The 23,173-nt window shown below is 43.7% G+C and overlaps 1 protein-coding gene and 1 long non-coding RNA gene across 2 annotated transcripts; one reads left to right on the top strand and one right to left on the bottom strand.

The window, feature by feature from the left end:
• The first annotated feature begins 4,287 nt into the window (after nucleotides 1-4,287).
• Nucleotides 4,288-6,002, top strand: LOC115597881. The gene is made up of 3 exons (XR_003987227.1): nucleotides 4,288-4,443; nucleotides 5,260-5,442; nucleotides 5,753-6,002. It is a non-coding gene; the product is annotated as an uncharacterized LOC115597881 (long non-coding RNA).
• A 3,687-nt stretch (nucleotides 6,003-9,689) lies between these two features.
• ASB4 (ankyrin repeat and SOCS box containing 4) lies at nucleotides 9,690-22,439 on the bottom strand. The gene is made up of 5 exons (XM_008494155.2): nucleotides 22,161-22,439; nucleotides 19,696-19,995; nucleotides 16,030-16,520; nucleotides 14,342-14,455; nucleotides 9,690-12,605 (listed from the first exon to the last, which is right to left on the bottom strand). Exons 1-5 carry the CDS (start codon nucleotides 22,369-22,371, stop codon nucleotides 12,417-12,419), a joined length of 1,305 nt encoding a protein of 434 aa, XP_008492377.1. The 5' UTR covers nucleotides 22,372-22,439; the 3' UTR covers nucleotides 9,690-12,416.
• Between the last annotated feature and the right edge of the window lie 734 nt (nucleotides 22,440-23,173).

Genomic DNA, 23,173 nt, shown 5'->3' with positions numbered 1-23,173 from the left:
AGATATGACCTGTATGGAAGGGCAAGTAGAAAGAAAGTAAAAAATATAATTCTTTCCAACATTGTTTATACGTTGTGTGTTCTGTAAATTGTCACCTTAGGGGACTGGGACTGAAAACCAAGGACCTTGGCATGGGATTCAGCACACCAAGTACAACACCTTGCCATGACACTGTGTACGTGTCTGTATGAATGTGCCAATGTGTGAGTTGGATATCTGAGCTCCCTCTCTGGTGACCAGAGTTGATATAAGCAGAGGATCCCAGAAAGCTACCAGCTCCTCCTGAAGCAGACACCTAAATATGGACAGCTGAATAGCTCTTCTGTGGCAGAGTTCAACTAACAACAATGGGGACAGCCCAGACACTGGGGGCACATGTAAGCACCCTGCTTTAGATGATTTAAGATGTGAGCTGACTCCCACCTAATTCAGTCACCTTAAAAAATAGACACTTGATGCTATATAGGAAGCCTGAAGTACTACTGGCCTGTCTTCTCATCTGTCACTCCAGAAAGAACAGACATTCCTTCCACAGGTCCTTTGTCACGTTCTGCTATCCCATGCAAATGGCCTTATATGATGCTCTTGGCTTTGTCGATTGGCAATAAGGATTTATGTTTAGGTAAATGACTCAAGTCCTCTTAAGTAATTCTGGGGTGGTTGTGGAGAAGCTGGAAATGCAGAGTTCAAAACAACTTCACTCCTCTGTCATTGCTGGCCAGGGTGGATTGAGAATGGAAAATCCCCAGACAATATTTATTCTGCAGTGAATGCCAGTGGGTACATTGCAGAGGAAATGCCACTGGCTGCCAGCACAAGCTGTGTCAGCCTGGCACTGGCACTGCACAGCTCATCCCCACTGCCTGCATTTCCCAGCATCTCAGGTCTGTCTGGTTATGGGCTGGCCAGGGTGCCACATGACCCAGGAGAGCATGAAGGCTCATCATTCAGGGCTCTACACCTCACAGGACCAGCAGCAGAAACACCTGAGAGCCCTGTCTGAGCCACACTACTCCTGCTGGCACACTACCCTAATACCACTTAACATGTTTACAGGGCAGAAATTTTTACAGCAAATTAAAGTTAGCTGTACAGTGATGATGAATATCAAATACCATGAGGCATACCGAAGAAATCAGAGTGCACAGAAAGCTCTTTTCTGAGTGTTTATGCTTGTGGCTTCTCTTTTCTAGTGGCTGTTGTCCACAATACCCTGGTTTAATTTTTAACAAATTAACTGGGAAACAGGGTGGAATACCTGGCAGGGATATTTGTCCTTTCCTCCAATCACTGTGGCATGCAGCACGATTGAGATAAATGTGCATTGCAAGGGTAATTGGTGAAACCAAGAAGCCACTCCCCTTCTGCTTACCAAGAGTAATTACTGGAGGGAATTCAACCTTTGTGCAGCAGTGGATCAGGGAGTTTATACCACTCTTGGATATTAACAAGTGTTTTTCATTGCTTTTACAGACCATAGGTAGGGAAAGCTATTTACTCAGCATAAAAGCTTAACTTTTTTGTTGACGCAGAAGCACTTGTTTGTGCTTAGTTTAGGGCCTGTTACAAAACATCCTGTAATCACTGGAACAACTTTCCCTTGTTTCTAATCAACTTTGCTTCAGGTTTTACAGAAGTACATGATAAAGAAAACATAATTTTCAAATTTCTGACGGGGACACTCTTAACTATTTCCTTCAGTCATTTGTGGTGATGCTGTTTGTTGGTCCAGATCACTTCTTGAGCTTTGCCTCTGTGGCTTTGCCCTCCTGTTCTCCCTACTCCTGCTGCTGGTTCCAGTGCTTGCACACTCTGACCATACCTTCTGTAGCTGAAGGGATAGGAACAGTGCTTCAGAGTCACACTTCCAAAACTTTTGAGATTTTCTCAATGCCACTGGGTGGTCAGTTCATTCAAGCACACAAAAAAATAATTTTAAAAAAAAAATCATAGTACCTTCTGCATATTACCAGGTTTCTGTCTCTTGAATGACAACATCCATTTTGGAACAGCTGGAGAAATGGCAAAACCACTCACTGGAGTACCATAAATTGAAAGTAGGCAGGACCTTGGGAATTATAGTACAGAGATCAGTATTATTCAGATCTGAACTGAAAGAGATGTTTCCATCCTTCTCTAAAGAATTATCCTTTCTCCCTTAACTCTGCAGCAGCATCCTACTCTCCACCTGTGAGTACTGATGTTAAGGGAGAGGCTGTCTGGTCTTCAAATCTGCACAATTGCAGCCAAGCAGATCAGAGAAGAACTTCAGATCCTCTCATTATTTCCAGGAATAAACACACCCACTGCTGTAGGAAATGAGAATTTGGGGGGTGAAGGTCCTGGCCTCAACAGCACGCTTTTTCAGAGGTGGGGTGTTTCATTTTGTAAGAAAAGAAAGGAGATTCCAGAAAAGCTGTTGACAGTGAAAGGCTAAAATAAATGCTCTTCATCATATCATTTAAAGTATGTTAACACTGGAAGGTTGTTGCTTATTTATAATGTAAGCATTTCTAGCATAATAGCAGTATTCTGGTGTACATTATGTTAAGCTTTCATTTATAAAAGTGTTTTTTTTTTAAATAATAAGATTCAGAAGCAGTTAATCGATTGTTCTAATTCCTTATTGTGTATGAGCATGGAAATCAGCTAATAGATCAATAGGTTGTCTGCAAACATGTTCAAGAACTTTTTGCTGATGTAATTCATTGTTCTTTCCACTAACATGCTTCAGTGATATGCTAACCCTCCATCTTTTTTATAAGTAATAAAAAAAGTTAATATAATGTGATCCACACATAACCAATGTAAATTATAAATACAAGAGTAGTAATAATTTTATCTTTAAACTTCACATCATGTCCACTGAAATCTGTAACAAGCTTCCCACTGAGATCAGTGAAGTGTGGAAAAAGCCAAAATATTTTGAGCTGCTGGTCAGCTGAGGCACATACCCTTCTGAAAGTCTATAGAAAGACAAAAACAAACTAATTTTTAACTTCGGTCAGCGTTGGCAACACCAGACAAGACTGTCTGTCTGTCACTGTGTTACTCGCCATGCAGTCTGCAAGATACCAGGGGCTGTGCTGGAGGAATTTACTATCAAGTGACACACCTAGGGAAGGACATACATTTACACATTCAATGCATTGAATGTAAACATGTGTGTATGCATATATGGCCAATTCAAAGGTACTGAACCAGCTGACATCTCTTGCTTAAAGCCCCACCTCCCTCATCCAGCACAGGGCAACCCTTATACTGGCAAACCCTTGAGCTCCAAGCATCCCAGCCCACAGGGAGCTGAGGTCTCTTTCTGCTCAAGCCACGTGAAACCAGGTCCACACTGGGGAAGTCTGGGTGCAGTTGTTTCTGAGGTGTGTGTGCCCATTCAGCAAAGCCAGCAGTTTGTCATTGTGTCCCCAACCACTGAAAGCTCACCTGGGATAAAGGACTTTGCCCACACCTGGAGACAGAAGGACAGCACTCGTATTAATGGCACACAACAGTGACCAACCACAGCTTGTGCTCATTTCACACAGCTGAGGATATTTTTGGGGGAAAAAAAAAAAAAAAAAAAAAAAAAAAAAGGATTAAGAGTGTCCAAACTCCAAACAATGTGAGGGCCTGCTTCAATGAGGCTGGAAGATTATTCCAGCTGTTTGGGGCTGGGAGACTGAAAAAGCAAGCTTGCCTCCCATAGTCAATGGAGCTCCAGACACTCAGATGTGAATAGCTTGGTTTAAGCAGAGGGCAGACTGGGCAGCAAGTGCTTGATAAAAAGAACACAAAACGGTACTGTAAATAAGGAGTGAACAATTACAAACCTTAAAAATACCCTTCAGGAAATGTGTGGCTGCTATTCTGTTGCTAGCTGCTGGCTCTTTTGTTCTGCTTGCAGCTTTCCCAGCTTTACATCCTTTTTAACTTTTTTTTTTTTTTTTTTTTTTTTTTTTTTTTTTTTTTAAGGCAAACATTTGCTAAATATAGATCACAGCCTCCTTTGCTGGGGTTGGGGACTGCAGAAACCAGCAGTGCCTCCTGACCTTGTTCTGGCACCTCCAGAGCAAGAGGCAGGGAACCCACAGGACAGGGTGTTCCTGGTCTGCTGCAGGAGGATCTTAAAAACATGTTTATGTGGAGTCAGCAAGAGCAGCCCCCAGGATGGTCACGTCACTGCTCTCCCAGCCTTTCAAGGCTGGAAGGAGCAGTGTCAAAGTTCAAGCTCATGTTTGAGTCTGTTCCAAGCACTGCCTGCAGCTTGCTTCTGCCTACACAGAGCCCTTTAGTCTCACCAGTGCACCTAGGTCACCTGAAAATGAAAGGGAGTCCAGGCTGCCTCTCTGCCCCTTTCTATGCTCCACAGCTCTCCCTTTGCTGGGCTTGGGGCCAGTGACTGGGCTGAAACTCTCCCATACTTCCAGTACAGCCAGGAGACTGCAGGTTACTGTGTCCTGGTTGTCCCATATGTACTCCTTATCCAGGCAGACCCAATCTTCTGTCAAAGCTCTTGAGAGGATGGGAAAGGGACAGCAATGCTAAGGGAACAACTGGGTGTGAAAGCTCAGAGGTGTGTGGGTGCTGCCCGAGGTGCCCCAACAAGAGGGAACCAGGATGCCTGCAGCAGAGGGTGCCAGGTCCTGGTGGAGATTCAGCCAGCTGGAAAGAAACGTAGGAGAGATGGGTTACAGAGGCTTTTGGCACCAAGCCCCCTACAACTGTGTCAGGGTGTCTTGGGTGCTGAAGCTTGCTAATGCCACATGTTTGCTGGGGATCAACTTGTGTGTTCACTTGTTTGTCTGTTGTTAAGGTCCCCCAGAGAGTCCACAGCTGTCCCCCAAACACAAGTGCAGGACAAAATGTTCATGTTTGCTCTGAAACTTGCAATGGGGAAGCTGCTCTCCATGGAGGGGCTGAAGCCCATGCTTATGGGTCACAAGTGCTTCATGCCAGGGACAAGCCTTTGGGTGTACCTGCCTGGGCACATGGAAATTGACTGTGACCAAGAGAGGACTCTTTAATTCAAAACATTCTCATCTTCAAGTATCATAAGTTACAGTTCACAGCCAACAAAATGCTGATTTTTATTGTTTAGTAAACAATGTTTCATCTTTTTGGTTTACATTGGAATTTTTTTGTTTCCTCATTTGCTGTTGTACTTCATCTCCATATGTACACGAGCAGCCTTCCTGGTTTATTGAGACATCCATGTGAAAATCCACATCACTTCTAATGCCAATTCTCCCTTTTCTCCCACAGTTTGCCATTGCCAACACTCAGATCAGCTGAGCAACTTTGTTTCCCCTGCATAGTCTCCTGACACTACTGCTCATCACCATCCAGATTGAGGATGGCCTGGCCAGGGCAGGATGCAGCCTCCACTCCAGCAGCACTAAAAGAAGCTGCTCAAGATAAATGATTTCATGCGGAGGGATGTTTCTGGTAAGCCTTAGATCTCCAGAAGGACCTGGTGTCATTAGAATCATAGAATTGGCTGGGTTGGAAGGGACCTCAGAGATCATCGAGTCCAACCCTTGATCGACTACCGCTGCAGTTACCAGACCATGGCACTGAGTGCCACATCCAGACTCTTTTTAAACACCTCCCAGGATGGAGAATCCACTACTTCCCAGGGCAGCCCATTCCAAGGAAGCCAAGGTCACTCATCTGTGCTTGCTCTCACGCCACTGGAGGATGCAATATTTGCTTTTGAGCAAAGCTGGCAGTGCAATAATTCTCTCTTGTGCTTCAGATTACAGGTTAAGAACCTTCCACCATCACACTGACAGATGAAATGTGTGAGCACAGCTCATCTCACCTGGTGCTGAATGAGGCAAGGCACACTTCTTGCATCCCCACATCCATCCAGCATTCAGGTTTCATCCATCTGCCATATGAGCGAAGGGCATTTGACTGAAGACTTTGTTTCAGCAGGCTGAGCAAACAGGAAGGAAGGAAGGAAGCTATTTCCAGCAAGGTATAGTTCAGAGCAGCTGGATCCAAGAGATGTGCTCACCACAGACATAGGCAGGCAGCGTGCCCTTGAGTTCAGGGCAGCCACACTTTTCCCCCAGCTGTGAACTTGGAAACAGCAGGACAGACTCACCAAAGCGCTGGCTCAGCTTTGGGAGGTAGATGTAATTCAACAGACTTCGCTGCAACTGTGTCTTTAGTGTCAGTTTTACTCTGCATGAATGTTAAAATAACTATATTGCTTTTTGTCATTAAATGGCTTTGCCCTGATGGCAGTGATGTCTCTTTACCTGTGGGCTCCTGCATGCTGTGTTCTTGTAGTGAGCCCAGACACTGCCCTGCCCTGCAGCAGTGCCTGTGTTTCCATACTGCGTGAAGCAGTGCCCCTATATTTATAGGTCACACAGCTCTGTCCCCTCCTTTGCAGTGTTATTACAAAGTAGACTTTCTGTGAGTATTTTACTCAGATTTTAGCAGCTATTAATCCTTAGTGCCTGATCAACACAAATAACCAGCAAGCTTATAGCTATATGGGGGCAGGGCAACTCCCTGCTGACAGTTAATATTGACATAATCTAACGAGGTGCTAATTACAGTACAAAGAACCTAAACAGCCAGATCAATTGCACTGTTAAAAGGCTAAAATGTTATGTGGTTCTGACACTAGGCAAAAGGCTGATACCAGCATCCCTAGACAGCCATGGCTTGAAAGAACTGACTGGTTCACAAATGGTTGTAAATCCTCATGTGCCCTACTGTCCTTTTTCCCAATGATTTATTGGTGATTTAGCAGCACTCCTTAGGGTGCCTGTGCAAGGTAAAGGGCAACACACAGCTACCAAGTGCTAGGAAAATGTTAGCTCTGTATTAAAATCAAGCAGGTCATTGGAATGCGTATTATCCGTAGTCACCTTTCCACTTTGTGCCTTACAAAGCTTAAGATCCATTTGGGGAAATAGTCAGAAACAAATTTCTGAGCAGCCAACCAATTTCATCTGTCAGTTGCTGCATATAGCAATCTTTTCTGACCCACTTGTCTGCTGCAAAGGAGGTCCCTGCCATTCTACAAATAGAGACTGTGGTAGATCTTTCCACTACTTTAATATAATTCTCGTGGAGGTTAAGGTGTCAGACACTAGCAAGGTTTTGGCATCTCTGCTAATAGCACGTTCTGCACTGTCATTTAGCGGAAGAGCAAACCCTAGGGAGTACAGGGAAATACTGCTCCCATATTCTGAAAATAAATGGAAATATTGCTGTGTCTGACCCATTTATGTCTTGTAGTATTTCAGAAAAGCAGCAGCAGCCCTTCAAGAGCCCTGCAAACCTTCCAGAGCACTGAAAAGCTGGTATGCCTCTTTGGCTTCTCAGAGTTTAATAAAGGTATATAACAGTATAGGCCACCCCAGGCTGTTTCAATCTTCCTTCCAATCTTAAAGACTGAACTCTTGTGTGTCTAATTTAGAGGTACTTGCTCCATGAGCAAAACCTCTTGCCAAAAGCATTAACACATTTTCACAGGATGTTCTTCAAATATGAATGAGTCTCTGGTCCAGTAGTGCTTTCAGCTAAAAGTAAATCTGCCACCTTTCAGGGCAGATCACACCTTTTCCCCTAACCCCTCACATTTTTTTTTCCTGACATATTGCAAAAATAGTTTACAGTCTTTCTCAGTCTGGGAGATTATATGTAAATTCATGATCACAACAGTTAACTTGATTCTGTGAAAAGTGGTGTATAGGCTGTATGATATTGCCCATGGAAAGAGGATAAATGGTCTTTCAAGATAGTAAGTGGTTTTGAATAAGTAAAATTTCATTGATGCCAAAACACTAATGGCAATTTATTGGTCTCAGCTCTGATACCCTGATTTCGATTGAAAAACTCTGATTGAAACTACATTGAAGATTTTGACCGGGATCTCTGTGCAAGTGTCCTCACAAAGGCCCATGCAGAGCTGCCAGAATTAAAATAGATATTTTCAGGACATTCTGCTTTTGTGTAGTCAGGAATTTTGGTCCAAATTTTTTCAAGATGATACAGACATCCTTGTCACTTTCCATGCAGCCCTAGTGACAATGCCAGGTAAAAAGCATGAAAAGGAGTCAGGCAACCCATCCCCTTCTCCCTGCCAGCTCTAAGCCTGAGGCAAACAATACGGTCTTGATGCCACTGCACACAGGATATGTTATATGCATATGCATATATGCATATGCACTGCACACACCTATGTTATATCCTTCCCCTCCTACCACCAGCATCACTGGAAAACTAGCCTGTCTCAAGGACAAAAGGTGAAAATTTTAAGGACATGTTGGCTGGAGGCTAAGCAGAAACTGGTCAAGATTTACTCCTTCCACTTCCTATGTCCTGAGTTTCTGCTTTGCAGCTTCTGGCTCCTCTTGGCATTAAGCCAGCTGGGCAAGAAGCAGTGTTGGACAACTGACACAATCCTTCTGTTTCAGGCTCATTGTTCTTGTATCTAGAGGCTGACTAAATACAAATAGATATTTAAGGGTCTTGAAGGAAAATACATTCCTGAATTGTAGTGAAATGAGGCAACCAGGTGCCACTAATTGCCAGGTAGTGGGCATGAGCTTGTGTCAGGCCCACCTGTGCCTGATTAGGGCAGGCTCCACTGCACATGAGCAGGACCAGGGGGCCAATAAAAGGCGGGTGAGGCTTGAGTGGCGCAGCCGGCTAAGCATGTAATGACACAACCTGAGCAATGCTGGAGGCTGCGGGTTCGAGGCTCCTCAAAGCCTCACCCTGACGGCGATGAGCTCTAGTGGAGCAATAAAGGTAGTGCAGTGCTGAAAGCATCACTTAAAGCCAAGCATGCCAAGGTTGTGAGTTCCAGGACTGAGCTGAGCCTGTGCTTCAGGACTCACCTTTTATTGGCCCCCTGGTCCTGCTCATGCACACTGGGACCCGCCCTAATCAGGCACAGGTGGGCTTGACACAAGCTCACGCCCACTACCTGGCAATTAGTGGCACCTGGTTGCCTCATTTCACTACACTGAATACTGTTAGGTTGACTCTGACTTTGATTTTCACCAACACGCTCTCCAGCCCATGGAATTTCGAGTCAAGCTCAAGATGTCAAATCAGACATCAAGAGCCATGTTTAAAATTATTGGAACAGCACTTCATGAAGAGGATGTTTGTATTTCCATGAAGAGCTGCATTATGGCTCTGTACTGGCCCACAAAAACATGCAGAATGTCTTTATGTTCATAGATGGGATAACCATTTGTCAGCTATGCATGTGGCTTAAGAACACCTCTTCATTTACACATAAAAAGCACAAGGGTCAAAACATGTAATCCCACTGTTAACCATTGAGAAGTTATTAAGGGAGCTGTGGGAAAGGGCTTGCAAATGGGAAAGGATAGTTCATTCTTTGTGTCCATCTGTGCTTTAAATATTCTAATAGGCTGTGAAATACAGTAGATATATCTTAGACATGGCTACATCTCTACTAAGAAGCCAAATGGCAAAGAGCAACTCATTTCACAGGAGACACCAAACAGCTCTGAAAACAGTTTTCTGTCATTTTAAGTCATGACAACTTTCAAATTTGCAATTTAAGGATGACAACTTGGTATGTCATTATTCCCACCTACAGTTATCCATCTGTTGCAGCTTTGAAAATGTAAAAGCATGATCAGGAGTGATATGACATTGTTAAATTTCAAGGCATCTGCACTAAGTCAGAAAAATAAAACTATTCATCCTTTGAATTTAGTATATGATCACCTTATTATCAGGTACCCCCATGGCTCACAACTCCATCCAGTGCATAGAAATAGAATACAGTACAAGAAAAAAAAGAAAGAAATGCTAAAAAGTAACAAATAATGTTTACTTACTGTTGGTCTTTCTAACTCCAACAACAGAGGCAATTAAAGTGCATCCATCCTTTTTTTTCTGTGATAGGGATGTTCTCCAGTGTTTTTAACAGCTTGCAAATTCCTATGACTATAATCAGCCTGATCCCACTGTGCACCCTGTCAGATACCACAATGGCTATAATTTGCCACCTGCTTGGTACAAAGCTTGGAAGTAAGGCTGGGTGCCCACGGAATAAAAATTAAGTGTGTTCACTGCAGAAGGGGAGGATCAGAGGGAATTTAGGAACACTGGCAACAGCCTTTTTTCTTCTTTCTCAGCAAGAGAGTCCTCACCACGACAGGTCAAAAAAGGGCTGCTATTGTTCTGTTCTCCCTCCTCCAGATGCAAAATTTTGCTTCCAAAAGCAGTCAGTGCAGGGATGGGTTCCAAATAAAATCAGCTACTTCCATCTGTCTCTTCATGGTGTACCCAGCTTATCCCATTGGCAGACAGTACAGAAAACAACAAACATTTTCATGCCTTGACCACTTTGCAAATCTTCCTCATGCCTGACTCACATAGACACATCGCCTAGAAAAGCCTTGGGTTTAGATAACCTAAGCTTCCTCTCTCTTTCCAGATTCACTAGTTTTCCTCAGAGAAGAATTCAGTGGGTCTCATTGACCTGGAATTGCTTCAAGGTAATTTTTCTGTAGACAAACTGCCCCAGATGCTTATTGTTCTTTCCTGTAAATGACTGTAGTGTCTTTGATAGAGATAATTCTGCAACTCTCTAGAAATCTTTCTTTGGTTTAGTAAAGTAAAGGGAACTATTGTACAACTTCATTCATATGAGAAGGCATTTTCTCATGGTCTGTGTTGTCTTTGAAATTCTCCATAGGAAATGGAAACAGTTAAAAAGCAACCTCCTTTGCTGTCTAACTATACATTAACAGATCTATGAACTGGATTCTCTCCTAATACAGTGTACAAGTTTTTATTCATTAAAATTGAGATGGAAGGAAAGAGAAGTGATTTATAACACTAAATAATCTGCACATTTCTTCAAGTGCTATTATTGCTACTTTTTGAGACACAGGGAAAGTGACCAGCTTTGCTGCTCCTGTCCTGCTGGTAAGAGCCTAATGTGCTGTGGGCTCTCTTGCAAAGAGATGATAATAATAATGTTAAGGACCAACAGTTTCACTGTCAGAGATGCAAGGAGAATTCAGGAGTTACTGGCTCCCAATGGTGGGCATGGCTCACCTCCCTTTTAACCAAGCCCAGAATTGACAGGGTCTAAAAAAAGTGGAAAAGCACAGATGGATTACATCAAACTAAAAATGGGAAGAAATAGGGGCTGTAGCTGTAGGTCAGATCACACACTTGCCCTTGCTGCAGGGTACTTTGTGTGTGAACTGCCTTTGCCCTGCATTTCATTTTACTGAACAGAAGACAGTACTTTGTCAGGAGAAAAAAGTTACTGCAAGAAGAGAAACCAGCACTGTCAGGGCCCAAAGCACAGGGCCTGAAAATTAGTGAGATGGGGAGGTCTGTAACAGCACAGCCAACTCATCTTCATCTTGGTAACACCTTTTGGCTAAGGTGAGGTTCCTCTCACCTGCACTTAGTTGCTAAAAATTAGGTGTATAGTCCATGTAAGCAGGCTGGGTTTGGTTTCCTGAACCAGGTTCCTTTTATAGACAACCAAGAGAAGAGTTCATGTTCTTCCTGGATCCCATCCAGCACAATCCTGAGGGATACGTAGGTCCTGAGGGATAAACTGCTGTGCAGTTTATATTGCTAAGTCCATTCTACCTGCATTCCTCAACACCAGGACATGAAATCCTCATTGGTCACAGGGAGACTAGAAACAGAGACAGCATGTGCTAAAAGCTTCCTGGGCAGGCATAGCAAAGTACAGCAATTTCAGTGATGCAGATTTCATGACTTTGATTGATTGTGGAAAAAGTTCTTACAATTAAAAAGGATATTATTATGACGAAGTTTTGTAAGATACAGAGAGGTGCAGTGTACAGTGAATTAACATTGAATTGAGAGTCAGTTCACAGGAAAATAAGGAAACAACTGAAATCCTGTCTGTGGTCACAATTCAAAGCAGTTTGTACATTTCTCTTCTGGGAAAGCATTTCTGTGACACTAATAAATGTCTTTTTTTTTTTCTTTAATAATGGTATCTTTTCTTTCAGTCCGAAAATGACAGCTGAAGAAAATTACAGTGAACCCGTATCAAAGGTTGCTCAGATTGAATCTAATGCTACCTAGGAGAAATTGGAATAAATACCAAAGGGAGCAGAAGCATTGTGTAAGCTATGTTGAACAAAGGATGGAAGTCTGCACCCCTGTGTTTTTTTGGAGGTGGGTGTGGGGGCTTTCCAGCTCTGCCTCCCCCGGCGTGACCCAGAGCCTGCAGCTGCAAATCCTCAGTGCAGGGAAAAACAGTAGCTCCAAGGAAGATCCAGTAAGTCCCAGCCCAGCTTCATGCTGGTGTGCACCATATGAGAGTGAAGGGCTGTGTCAGGGTCCTGCCTGGATCTCCAGCACCCTGCAGAGGCGTGCAGATATGGGAAAGGAGATGCTGCTGTGGCTCAGTAGATGATTCCTTCTGGTTCCAGCAGCAAGTACTTCTTCATGGATGAGGGGATGGAGAGCAAAGGGACTCCTCGGTGGCACCTTTCTGACAATATTGCCCGAATAGCACATCTGCATAAGTGCATAAGTGTCCGTGGTGTATTGCTGCACACAGCAAACAAAGAGTCATAGAAATCCTGGTGCCGCTGTACAGTAAAAAAAAAAAAAAACAGACACAAGTGTGTTTTAGGGCAATAAGGCTGTTTCCCTTTCCCCTGCCCACATGCAGCCTTAGCAGAACAAGGTAAAGAGCACAGACAGCTGTCCTGTCCCTTGGAAGCACACCAAGCTCCAGGGACTTGGTTTAGCCAAATGCCTTCACAAAATTCTTATGCTTGCCTCAAATAGTCCTTGTTAAGTAAAAGATGATGCTGAAATCTTAAGGCTTGGTGTGCCTTAGATCCATCAATTTCAGGGGGGGGGTTCCTCCATGGTGTTAGTCCTGCTCTGAAAAGATGCTGCAGCCAGCTCAGGGTCAGTGCACACGGACAAGCTTACCCCCTAAGCCTCCCAGCAGGGCAGGGAGGCAGCATCCTGCCAGCACCACCAGTCAGCTCACTTGGGCTGCTGATGGCAAAACACCTTCAGCCTTCCTCATTGCCCCAGTGGCCTTTTACAATAAATAAAATTTCAGCTTCACAAGAAAAAGAAGTGCAAGTGTTTACAAGTGATGTTGCAATAAAAGAAGCAAATGGTAAATACAAGTGACTAGGTGTGACTCAACCTTACTTTATATACTTTTTACTTGACAGATCTGGTTACACTGTTTTTCAGATGCACTTCATAGTTTGAAATGTACAAACTTGTGCCAACAAAACGCTTTTCCTTCAATTTAATTTCAAATTTGGAAACAGCTTCAACAACAAAAATTAGGGTCTCAACAAAGAAATAGAGCAACTGTAGACGTTTCCAAATAACAATGTTTCAGTATTTCAGTTTAAAATTTTTGTTTGGAAAAAAAGAATTAATTATTTCCTTTCTAATCACACTTGTAGCTCAGCAAAGCTTTATTGTTATTATTGTTGCTGTTGTCATTAATATTATTGTTATCATCATCACCATCATCAGCAGCAGCATCAGGAAAAAGACCTTTAAAAATTAATTTGTGTTCACCCCAAATGGTTTCTTTTAAATTTTTGTTCTGAACAGATGACCTGAAGAAACAGTCTGACAGTTCCTCTGTCTGTATAACTGCATTATAACACGGATGGGGTTACTGAAACATCACTGATAATGCATAGCAGATATTGGTGCACTTCTGCACAGATTTGAAAATTTTTTAAAAGTTCAGAATAAAAAACTAGGTTTAAACTGGAATGTTAGACTGCTACTATGAGGATTTCTGAAATAAAGGGATATTTATGTTCAAGCATGTAGTTTGTCCCACAATTTTTCCTTTTGACATATCTTTCTTTTTTGATCTCTTATTTTTTCATTCAGATTCTCCCTTGTATTGCAGCTAACAAGTCCTGCTCACAGAAAATCAACCCATGCAACAGAACCTAAAGATAAATAGTCATTGGCATGTAACACAGTACTTCTAAAACATTTGCTGACTTAAAAAAATATAAATATACGCATTGACAGATCTGAAGAAACACCAGTCAGAGTCTTTGCACTTGCTGAGTACAGGGACAGCTGAGCTCCTCCAGGATCCCTAACAGGAGGTGCTCCAAAGGATAATGTTGCAATGCATATTTTTCAAAAATATGTCTTTTTTCAGTGACTGATATGCTTTCATTAAGTGTATGATAATAAATGAGGACATCCTCTGTGATGTTCTTATCTTTAAAAAAGATATCATTATCCTCACTTTTAGTCGGCCAGATAGAGATTGCAAATAACAAACTTGGATTTCACTTGCAACTAATCAAGAGCTTACCTCATAGACATCATCAGGTATGGCTGCTTTCCACTTTGATGTTGATTTGATGTGTTCATAGGTATTGACGACAATCTCGACAGCTCTGGGGTGGGAATGACAGGCTTGTAGCACCTGCAAGCAGGATGAGGATGCATAGAGACCATGAGGACCACCAAGAGAAGCTGGGGCTAGCCTGGATTCTTAGCACTGTGCACTGATGCACTGAGACAGATGCAGCCAAAGAATTACAAAAGGATATCATGGGAGATGCAGATCACAAGCCACGTCTACAGTGCTCAGTGCAAGAGCAGCAAGAAACCCCAGGCTAGCTTCAGTGAGCTGTGTAGACCCCTGTGTAACCCCAGGAATACTGGCTTAGATCTCCAGAGCCATGCAGCTTGCTGATGGGGGTAGCTTTATCACCTGATTCTGGAAATAACCTTTTCATAGCTAGGATGAATGTCTTAACACCAGGCAAAGACATGCACAAAGTCCTTGCTCCAGGTCATGCAGCAAAGGAACAGAAAAAATTGCATCATATGAATTAAAAATTAATTGTGAAAGGAAAATTGAAAGGAAGACTAGGAGGTAACATAGCTCAGAAGTAAAGCTTCCAAGCCATACAAGGCCCCTGAAATCACCTGCTCTGCAGTAATTCTCTAGTAACTTACTCTGCAGTAATCTTAGCCTAGTAGGAAAAAAATGAAAGTCTACTGCAACTCATAGTGTGAGAATAACAATTCGAATTCATATCTTACAATGTACAATGTTGTCCCATACAGTAGACAGGCTTTGATAAAAACCTGCAGAACACCCCTCTAGAACAAATAATATCCAGAATATTTTACAGGTGACAAACAATGGTTTGGAAGGCAGATCTGCCCCATGCAACAGGAGGGAAGTGAAGGCAGAAAGAGCAGACCCCCAGACCCAGCTCCCAAACATTCTCTAGGAAACTGTTTGTTTTTTTTTTTTAAGACAAGGCCACCTCATTCTGGGCTTAAGAGGGCACATCTGTAGGTTTGGAAGTTTATTCAGAGTTGAAACTTTAAAGTAAAGTTTCTGGGCTTTACAGACATTTAGAAATTCTTTGGGAGGTGTACTGTGATTTATTTTTTTTTTTATATTAATATATTTTATATTAACTATGAGCCCAGGCCAAACATTTCCCCTTAATTTTTCACATTTCCTAGGAATTAGCCAAAGCTTTATTAAGATCCATTTAATTTTGAACAGATTTCAACAGATTTTTACAAGTCAAAAGAGACAAATTGAATCAACTGGTCTGATTTCCGGTCTTTGGTAAAAGCCATGAAATATGCATTTGGTATTACCCATTTAAGCCCACGTAGAGCTAGGTTTGACAAAAGTTTGTGGGTTTTCTGAAGTGAGACAGTGAATCAGCTCTGAAAAATAAGGATTGAACCGTCATTTAGAGTTTGGGATTTCATGTTGGTTAAGAACAAAAATGGGATCTGCCTCTGTGTTCTGACATTAGCAACCATGATTTCACTTCAGTTAAAGGACACCACTTTTCCCCTGTTACATCAGGTTGGCCCACAAGGTTTTGGGCACTTTGAGCCCATGGTTTAAAAGACACCAGCAAACCCAAATACCACCAAACCCTGAAGTTTGGACCTCTCTTTCCATTCCTGTTCAAGACACTACCTCTATCCATATCCCTACAATACAAAACCAGCCTTAACCTTGTGGAATTGCAGAGGGTATATCCTAGCTGCTCCATGATTCAGTAGCAGTTGGTAGCAGATTTCAGGCTGGGCAGCTGGCCGCACAGATGTCACTTTTAGGATATACTGTAGTGGTGCACAGCCATTGACATCCATGATGTTTGCTTCTGCCCCTGCTTCCAGCAGCATGTGCAGCAGGATGTGATCACAGTTCCAGGCAGCTTTGTGGAGCGGTGACTTGAAATCCTCATCACGAGCATTCACTTCAGCTTTACAGTCTAAAAGCATCCGACAGACGAGGTGGTGGTCTGAGCTGTATATCTGATCCTTATAGTGCAAGGCCCAGTAGGCCGCACAGGCCAGGGGAGTCTCCATGTAGGCATTGAGAGCATCAACGTGTGCTCCTTGTTCCACGTAAAAGGCCACAAGCTCCGGGACACCCAGACGTGCAACCGTGTGCAGAGGAGTCTCCTCATCTTGATTGTTCGTTTTTATGTTCACGTTTGCTCCTGCCACAAAAAAACCAAACCAAAACAAAATAAAAAGATGATGGCAAAAAAAAAAAAAAATCAAGGCAGCAAAATCCTGGTTTGGCCATCTCTCTGCCTGAGCCCTGCAAGGAGAAGGTGAAGGTGGGCAACTGGCTCGAAAGACAAAAGTGGAAATGCAAACACCTAGGGATGTGGATTCTGCATTTTGGAAGTCCCTAGGAAACCCTTAGAAACTTCAGGGGTTTGGATCCAGGTTCGGATGTGGTAACACACACATGTGGCCTCAAGCTGAGAGAAGGTCTTATCTGAAGTGGTATTTTGGATCACCACGCTGGTCCAAATCTCTGTGTTAAGATGCTTTTTCCCTATAAATTAATAAGTGAAGGGAAAAGGAGAGCTTTACTGCTGAAATCTACACCCTGAGAACGCCTCCTGCAGCACCTCACTGCCAGGAGGGAGGAAGGGAGGGAGGGAGGGAGGGAGGAAGGGAGGGAGGAAGGGAGGGAGGAAGGGAGGGAGGAAGGAGGAAGGGAGGGAGGAAGGGAGGGAGGGAGGAAGGGAGGAGGAAGGGAGGGAGGAAGGGAGGGAGGGAGGGAGGAGGGAGGGAGGGAGGGAGGGAGGAAGGAAGGAAGGAAGGAAGGAAGGAAGGAAGGAAGGAAGGAAGGAAGGAAGGAAGGAAGGAAGGAAGGAAGGAAGGAAGGAAGGAAGGAAGGAAGGAGGAGGAAGGAAGGAAGGAAGGAAGGAAGGAAGGAAGGAAGGAAGGAAGGAAGGAAGGAAGGAAGGAAGGAAGGAAGGAAGGAAGGAAGGAAGGAAGGAAGGAAGGAAGGAAGGAAGGAAGGAAGGAAGGAAGGAAGAAGGAAGGAAGGAAGGAAGGAAGGAAGGGAGGGAGGATATTTTACGACAAATCCGTAGGACGATATAAAAACCAGCCACCCCCCAAGTCCCCAGCTGAGGGCCTGGATCTTGTTTCCCAGCGGTTCAGGGGGCGGTTCGGCAGCTGGAGCCGTGCCGAGCTTCGGTGCTGCCGAAGCTGAAGCAACAGCACCATCTGCTGAGCGCCCGGCCCGGCCCAGGCCCCGCTCCCCGGAATCGCGGGCTCTGCCAAATGGATCCATCGGGCTGGAGGGGTAAAGGGCTCCTTCCACGGGTGAAGGGGCCGGTACCGAAGGCTGGAGCTGGGTGGGCTTCAGGGCTCCTTGTGATAGGAAGAAAGGGTAATGGTTTAAAACTGAAAGAGATTAGGTTTATATTAGATATTAGAAAAAAAGTTCTTTAGTGTGAGGGTGGTGAGACACTGGCACAGGTTGCCCAGAGAGATGGGGGAAGCCCCATCCCTGGAAATTTCTAAGGCCAGGCTGGATCGGGCTCTGAGCAACCTGGTCTAGTGGGAGGTGTCCCTGCCCATGGCAGGGAGTTGGAAACAGATGCTCTTTAAGATCCCTTTCAACCCGAACCATTCTATGGTTTAGAGGTTAAATAAATGACTCATGCAAGAGCAAGTGCGTGAGTACCATGCACTTATGGTACCTGAGTCACGGCCACCCCTCTTTCTCAGGACTCATGAAAGCCCTTACGTGGCCAAACTTACACTAAAACTGAGATGTAAGGAAAGGGAGGAACAGGAATCAGAAATTACCTCTGGGATGGAAAATGCCATCAAGCCACGTTGAGCGTTAGTTGTGTTAGATGTCCATAAAAGTATCAGCAAGCTAAGTTTGGGGGTGGGAAATGAACAAGGCAGGAGTTTTCCTCGGTTGTCAAATTGCTGAAACCAGAACTCGTAAAACTGCGCTTATCTGAATCAACCCAGTGTGACACCGCTGACTGGAGGTGGCAGAGTGGGAGATCAGTCTTGCTAAAACTTAGTGCAGGGACATTAATCAAAACCCTGGCTTTGTCTGCTAGGTGGTTCTGTGATGTGCAGGTTCACAGCTGCCATGTTTTGCTCTAGGCCTTTCCCATTTTGTTTGGAGTCACAGTATTTAGTTCATATTGAAATTCGCATTTATTGAGTGCTTTGGGTGGCTTGCAAACTATTGCTGTTATTATTATGTTGCTGATGGCTGTGTGGAAAAAGCCTACAGAATGCATCCTTCCTTTTGCATTCATCCTATGCTACATTTTAGAAGACTGTATTTTACTTCTGAGCTTTTCGTGGTAGCAAATTCAACTCCTGCTGTCAGGACTCTTTGCTTTTAGGCAGGATACAGTTGGCAGCATTTATTTTCCTTTCTACCGAACAAAATAATATGTATCTTTCCAGTAGAAGAAAACAAGCGTGGTTATTCATTTAGGACAGCAGATAGCCTTGCCCACAAAGCATACTTGGGCTCTGCATCTCAAGAGAAGCCTTCAATGACAAATATGTAGCAAAAAAAGCCCTACAAACCAATAACAACTGAAAGAGTTTGTATTTCCAATGGCACAGTGTGATAGAGGAGTCTGTAATTTAAAACTCTTAACTCCTGACTTTGCTGTACATTTTATGTCTGTCTTTTACTGCACCATGAGTCAGCATCGTTCTGTTAAGGGGACACTATGCAACACCCATACATTTATCCAGCAATTATGCCTACTTATAGCTTCATTTGTTACAGATGACCAGCAGCATAATGGGTGTTACTTCAGGAAAACAAAAAACTTTGTATCAATAGCTTTTTTCCCCAACCCCTATATAGATGCTGGAGTTTGGCTGCTGACAAAATGATGGTATGAAAAAAACACATCCAGTTTTTCAAGGCCAGGCCTCAAAAAAGTAACTGGTTGGAAGAATTTTACTGAGATCAAGGAAATTTGAACAAGAAAGAGGAAAAGGGGTGTACTTTCAGGTGAAAATATCTCAATAATGAACTCAGGTAAAGAATATAGAATAAGAATAGAGAAATATGAAATCCCTGATTCAGAGGAGCCCTTCTGCTGAGGGACTGACCAGGCAGCAGGCTTGAAGCAATGAAATGGGGAACAACCCTGGAGTAGAGGTGGGTGGAGAGGGGGAGGGAAGGAATCAGAATCAGAGAAACTTCCTCTGATCAAAGAGATGGGGAAAAGTAGTCTGAGATGAAGACACAAGTCAGCTGTGGATGGAAGGGATTCATACATATGTACTTTGCTAAACTGCGTCCTGAAAGTAACCACAGACCATGCCCACCATGTCTGGGCATGCCACAAGAGACCCTCCAGAGCTTTGTCTTACCTCTCCAAACCAGCTGCTGGGCACAAGACATGGAGGCTGGTGTTGTGCAGAAGTGCAAGGGTGCCTGCCCACTCATGGAAAAGCAGTTCACCTTAGCTCCATGGCTGCAAAGGATCTTCAGGCACTCGACGTTTGCTGTTTCACATGCTATGTGGATTGCAGCTTTTCCATTGGGCCGGCAGTTAATTGTAGCTTTGTGGTTGAGCAGGACCAAAAGACTCTCCAGGTGTCCATACATGACAGCTAGATGAAGTCCAGTTGCCCAGGATATTTTTAATTTATAGCTAGGCAGCCAATACCCTGTACAAAGTGAAAATGTAGTTACCATCCTTGGTAAAGACTTTTCATTGGACTATCCAGGTACTGAGAACAATTGAGGTGGAAGGAAAGGTTAGAGCTTTGCTTTAATTTATTGTAATTTCACCAGCTACAGCACATGAAATTCTCTCAAGTATCATTTTTTCATTTAACACTTTGAGTATTTGTGCTGAATAGCACAAATGTGCCTTTTGGAGAGATATTTCCCATGTACTCTGAAGGCAGCTTTTTTTTGTTTCACGTGGCCTGTGCAGACAAAATTAAAAAAAAAAATAAAAATGCTTGGAGCGTTTGAAATGCCACCACCTAAAAATTATGGGGAAAAGGTATCTTCTGACTGGCAATAGCTGATCAAAGGTAGCATTGGAATAAGAATGCAATATTTACTTAGGCCAGTGACTCAACAGATACCTCACCCTGCTGTTTCTGTGTGGGAGATTGTAGTATCCTGTGTGTTAGGAGTTGGATTCAGACCTCCAGTGATGCATTCCACATGGATGACCACTGGCAATGTGGCTGCAGCTGTATGACAGACCTCCTGCCAACTACTGCCCCTGATGAACATGGAGTAAGGAGTTTGGATGCTGATGTAAATTAGGATAAAGTACCAAATAGAAGGAATGTCACTTCAGTGTTAAAGTTTTGCTCCAAAATATTTGGATTGCTGAAAAATTCACAAGTTTTGTGGTTTTTTAACTTATGAACAGGTGTAAGACCAAATAAAACTTGAGTATTTGTTCCCCAAATAGGACTACATGCTTAATGACTACACACAGATAGTGTCAGAAGTGATTACAATAATCATAGAATCATAGAATTTTCAGGGTTGGAAGGAACCTTAAAGATCATTCAGTTCCAACCCCCCTGCCATGGGCAGGGACACCTCCCACTAGACCAGGTTCTCAGAGCCCCACCTAGCCTGGCCTTAGAAATTTCCAGGGATGGGGCTTCCACAGTCTCTCTGGGCAACCTGTTCCAGTGCCTCATCACCCTCATGGTGAAGAACTTCCTCCTGACATCTTATCTAACTCTCCCCTCCTCTAGTTTGAATCCATTCCCCCATGTCCTATCACTTCCTGACATTCTAAAAAGTCCCTCACCAGCTTTCTTGTAGGCCCCTTCAGATACTGGAAGGCTACAATAAGGTCTCCTCAGAGCCTTCTCCTCTCCAGACTGAATAACCCCAACTCTCTCACTCTCTCTTCTCAGGAGAGGTGCTCCAGCCCTCTGATCATCCTCATGGTCCTTCTCTGGACACACTCCATCATGTCCATGTCCCTCCTGTAACAGAGGCTCCAGAACTGGATGCAGTACTCCAGGTGGGGTCTCACTGGTATTTGCTGAGTTGCTGGGTCTGCAGAGGTTTATCTCCACACAGGACTAACTTCTGGCAAAGGCTGGTCATTACTGTTTTCTAGACACACACACAGTCCGTTAGCAAGTAGAAAATGAAGTATGTTGATTTTAGTAGAAAGCAAACTTGTTTTATTGCTTTAAGTTTTTGGAAACTCAGTCAGTATCTGGCTAAGAAATGGTTGGGGTTTCTATACTCCGAATTTGATGCCTTTTCTGGTTGTGTTTTTCCAGATGATTTTTCTGGTTTAATAAACAAGCCCATCCTCACTTTCTGTCAGTTTGAAAAAATAAATCTACCATCCAGAAACGTCCAAAGGCTGCAGTATTTCTTTATCTCTCCTCAGCCAGGAAGAGTTCACCTCTCTACTGCTGTAAACTGAAAATGGAAGAGTTTGAATATTTTTTTATTTTTAAAGGGTTTGTATATGTGACTGTGTAGATGCAAGAAATGTATATAGCAGACTTAGCCAGCATGTGCCTATTTTGGGCTTTGCAGCTGAGTTCTCTGCAGGGAAATGTCACAGGACTGCTCTTTCTGGACTGCCCTGGAGCTGCAGCAGCTGCCTCAGCAGCAGAGGCTCAGGCTGCTCTCTGGCCTGCCCTCCACCAAGCCCAGTGGGTACAGCTGATAAGCTCCCCTCCTGTGGTGACCACAGCTGCATGAACTTACTGAGATGTTGCTGCCTATCAATCAGCTCATGCTATAGCTTCAGAACAGACAAAAGGCCACAGTTTCTTGAAAAACACTCAAACCCATCTACTGCCTGGCTGGTGGATGCTGCCACATTTACCTTGTTTGTAGGATGCCAGAATCAGGTTTTCATCCTCCACTTCAAACACTGTGTCCACATCTATTTTCTTCTGGCTCAAAAGCTCTTCCAGTGTTTCAAAGTCATTGGACTTCAGGGCTTTGAGAAAAGCCTTTTTCACCAACTTTGCAGCTGCAGCTCGAGTCATTCTCCCCTCTGTATTCTCTCCTTTGAATGCTTCCTCCAAATCCATTTCAAAATGTATTTGTTTGTGCTGTGCAGAGGGGTAGACTGAGGTCCCTACAGCACAGTTGCATGCTGAAGTTCCTGAAGACCAGAAGGTAATTTTATCACTCAGTCATGCTGATCTGTTTGTTCTATTTATATGAGGAGCATTTCAGGCATCAAAATGCCACTCTTAGATATCACCACACTCTTTTTATGAAAGCGAAGACAGACACACTAGCAATAACACCAAAATAAGTGTTATCTCCATGGGCTTTATACACATCAAGCTTCATTAACCACATGGTTACCCTCCAGTCCTGCCACACACTTAGATTAAAAGACACTGATCCCAGGTGTTGGTGTTCTCAACCAAACCCTCTTCTTTCCTCTCATCATTATCACTGCTGATTTATTTACTGCAGTAAGATGTGACTGTCTGTCTGCAGATGCCTTTTAAGTAGTCATTTTCAGTTAAAAATAAATAAATAAAAATTTAGGCAGTCTCTCTGTAGGAGGTAACTCATGCTTCCTCAGGAGAGCATTGGGCATACTGGTCCTGCTCTCATTCCTACAAGCATCAGGCAGGCCTCCACAAGAGTCCCCACTACAGACCTCACAAATGCCCTGATGTGTAAAGCCCTAAGGGATTGCTATGTTGATCTAACCTGGTTCCCTGAGCAGCTGGACTTCCCTATTTCCTCAGGGACCACAAACAGTGCTCCTAGGAAGGAGAAATGGTGGGATGAGGAGGCTGCAGGGCTGTACAGCCATGTTACAGAGCAGGGGATCTCACACACTGCAGACAGCTTACATGTGAGTGACAAAAG

Source organism: Calypte anna, chromosome 2 (genome assembly GCF_003957555.1).
Source record: "Calypte anna isolate BGI_N300 chromosome 2, bCalAnn1_v1.p, whole genome shotgun sequence".
Classification (NCBI taxonomy): Eukaryota; Metazoa; Chordata; class Aves; order Apodiformes; family Trochilidae; genus Calypte; species Calypte anna.
The sequence above is the reverse complement of the archived record's forward strand: the minus strand, read 5'-3'. Positions and strand labels throughout refer to the sequence as shown.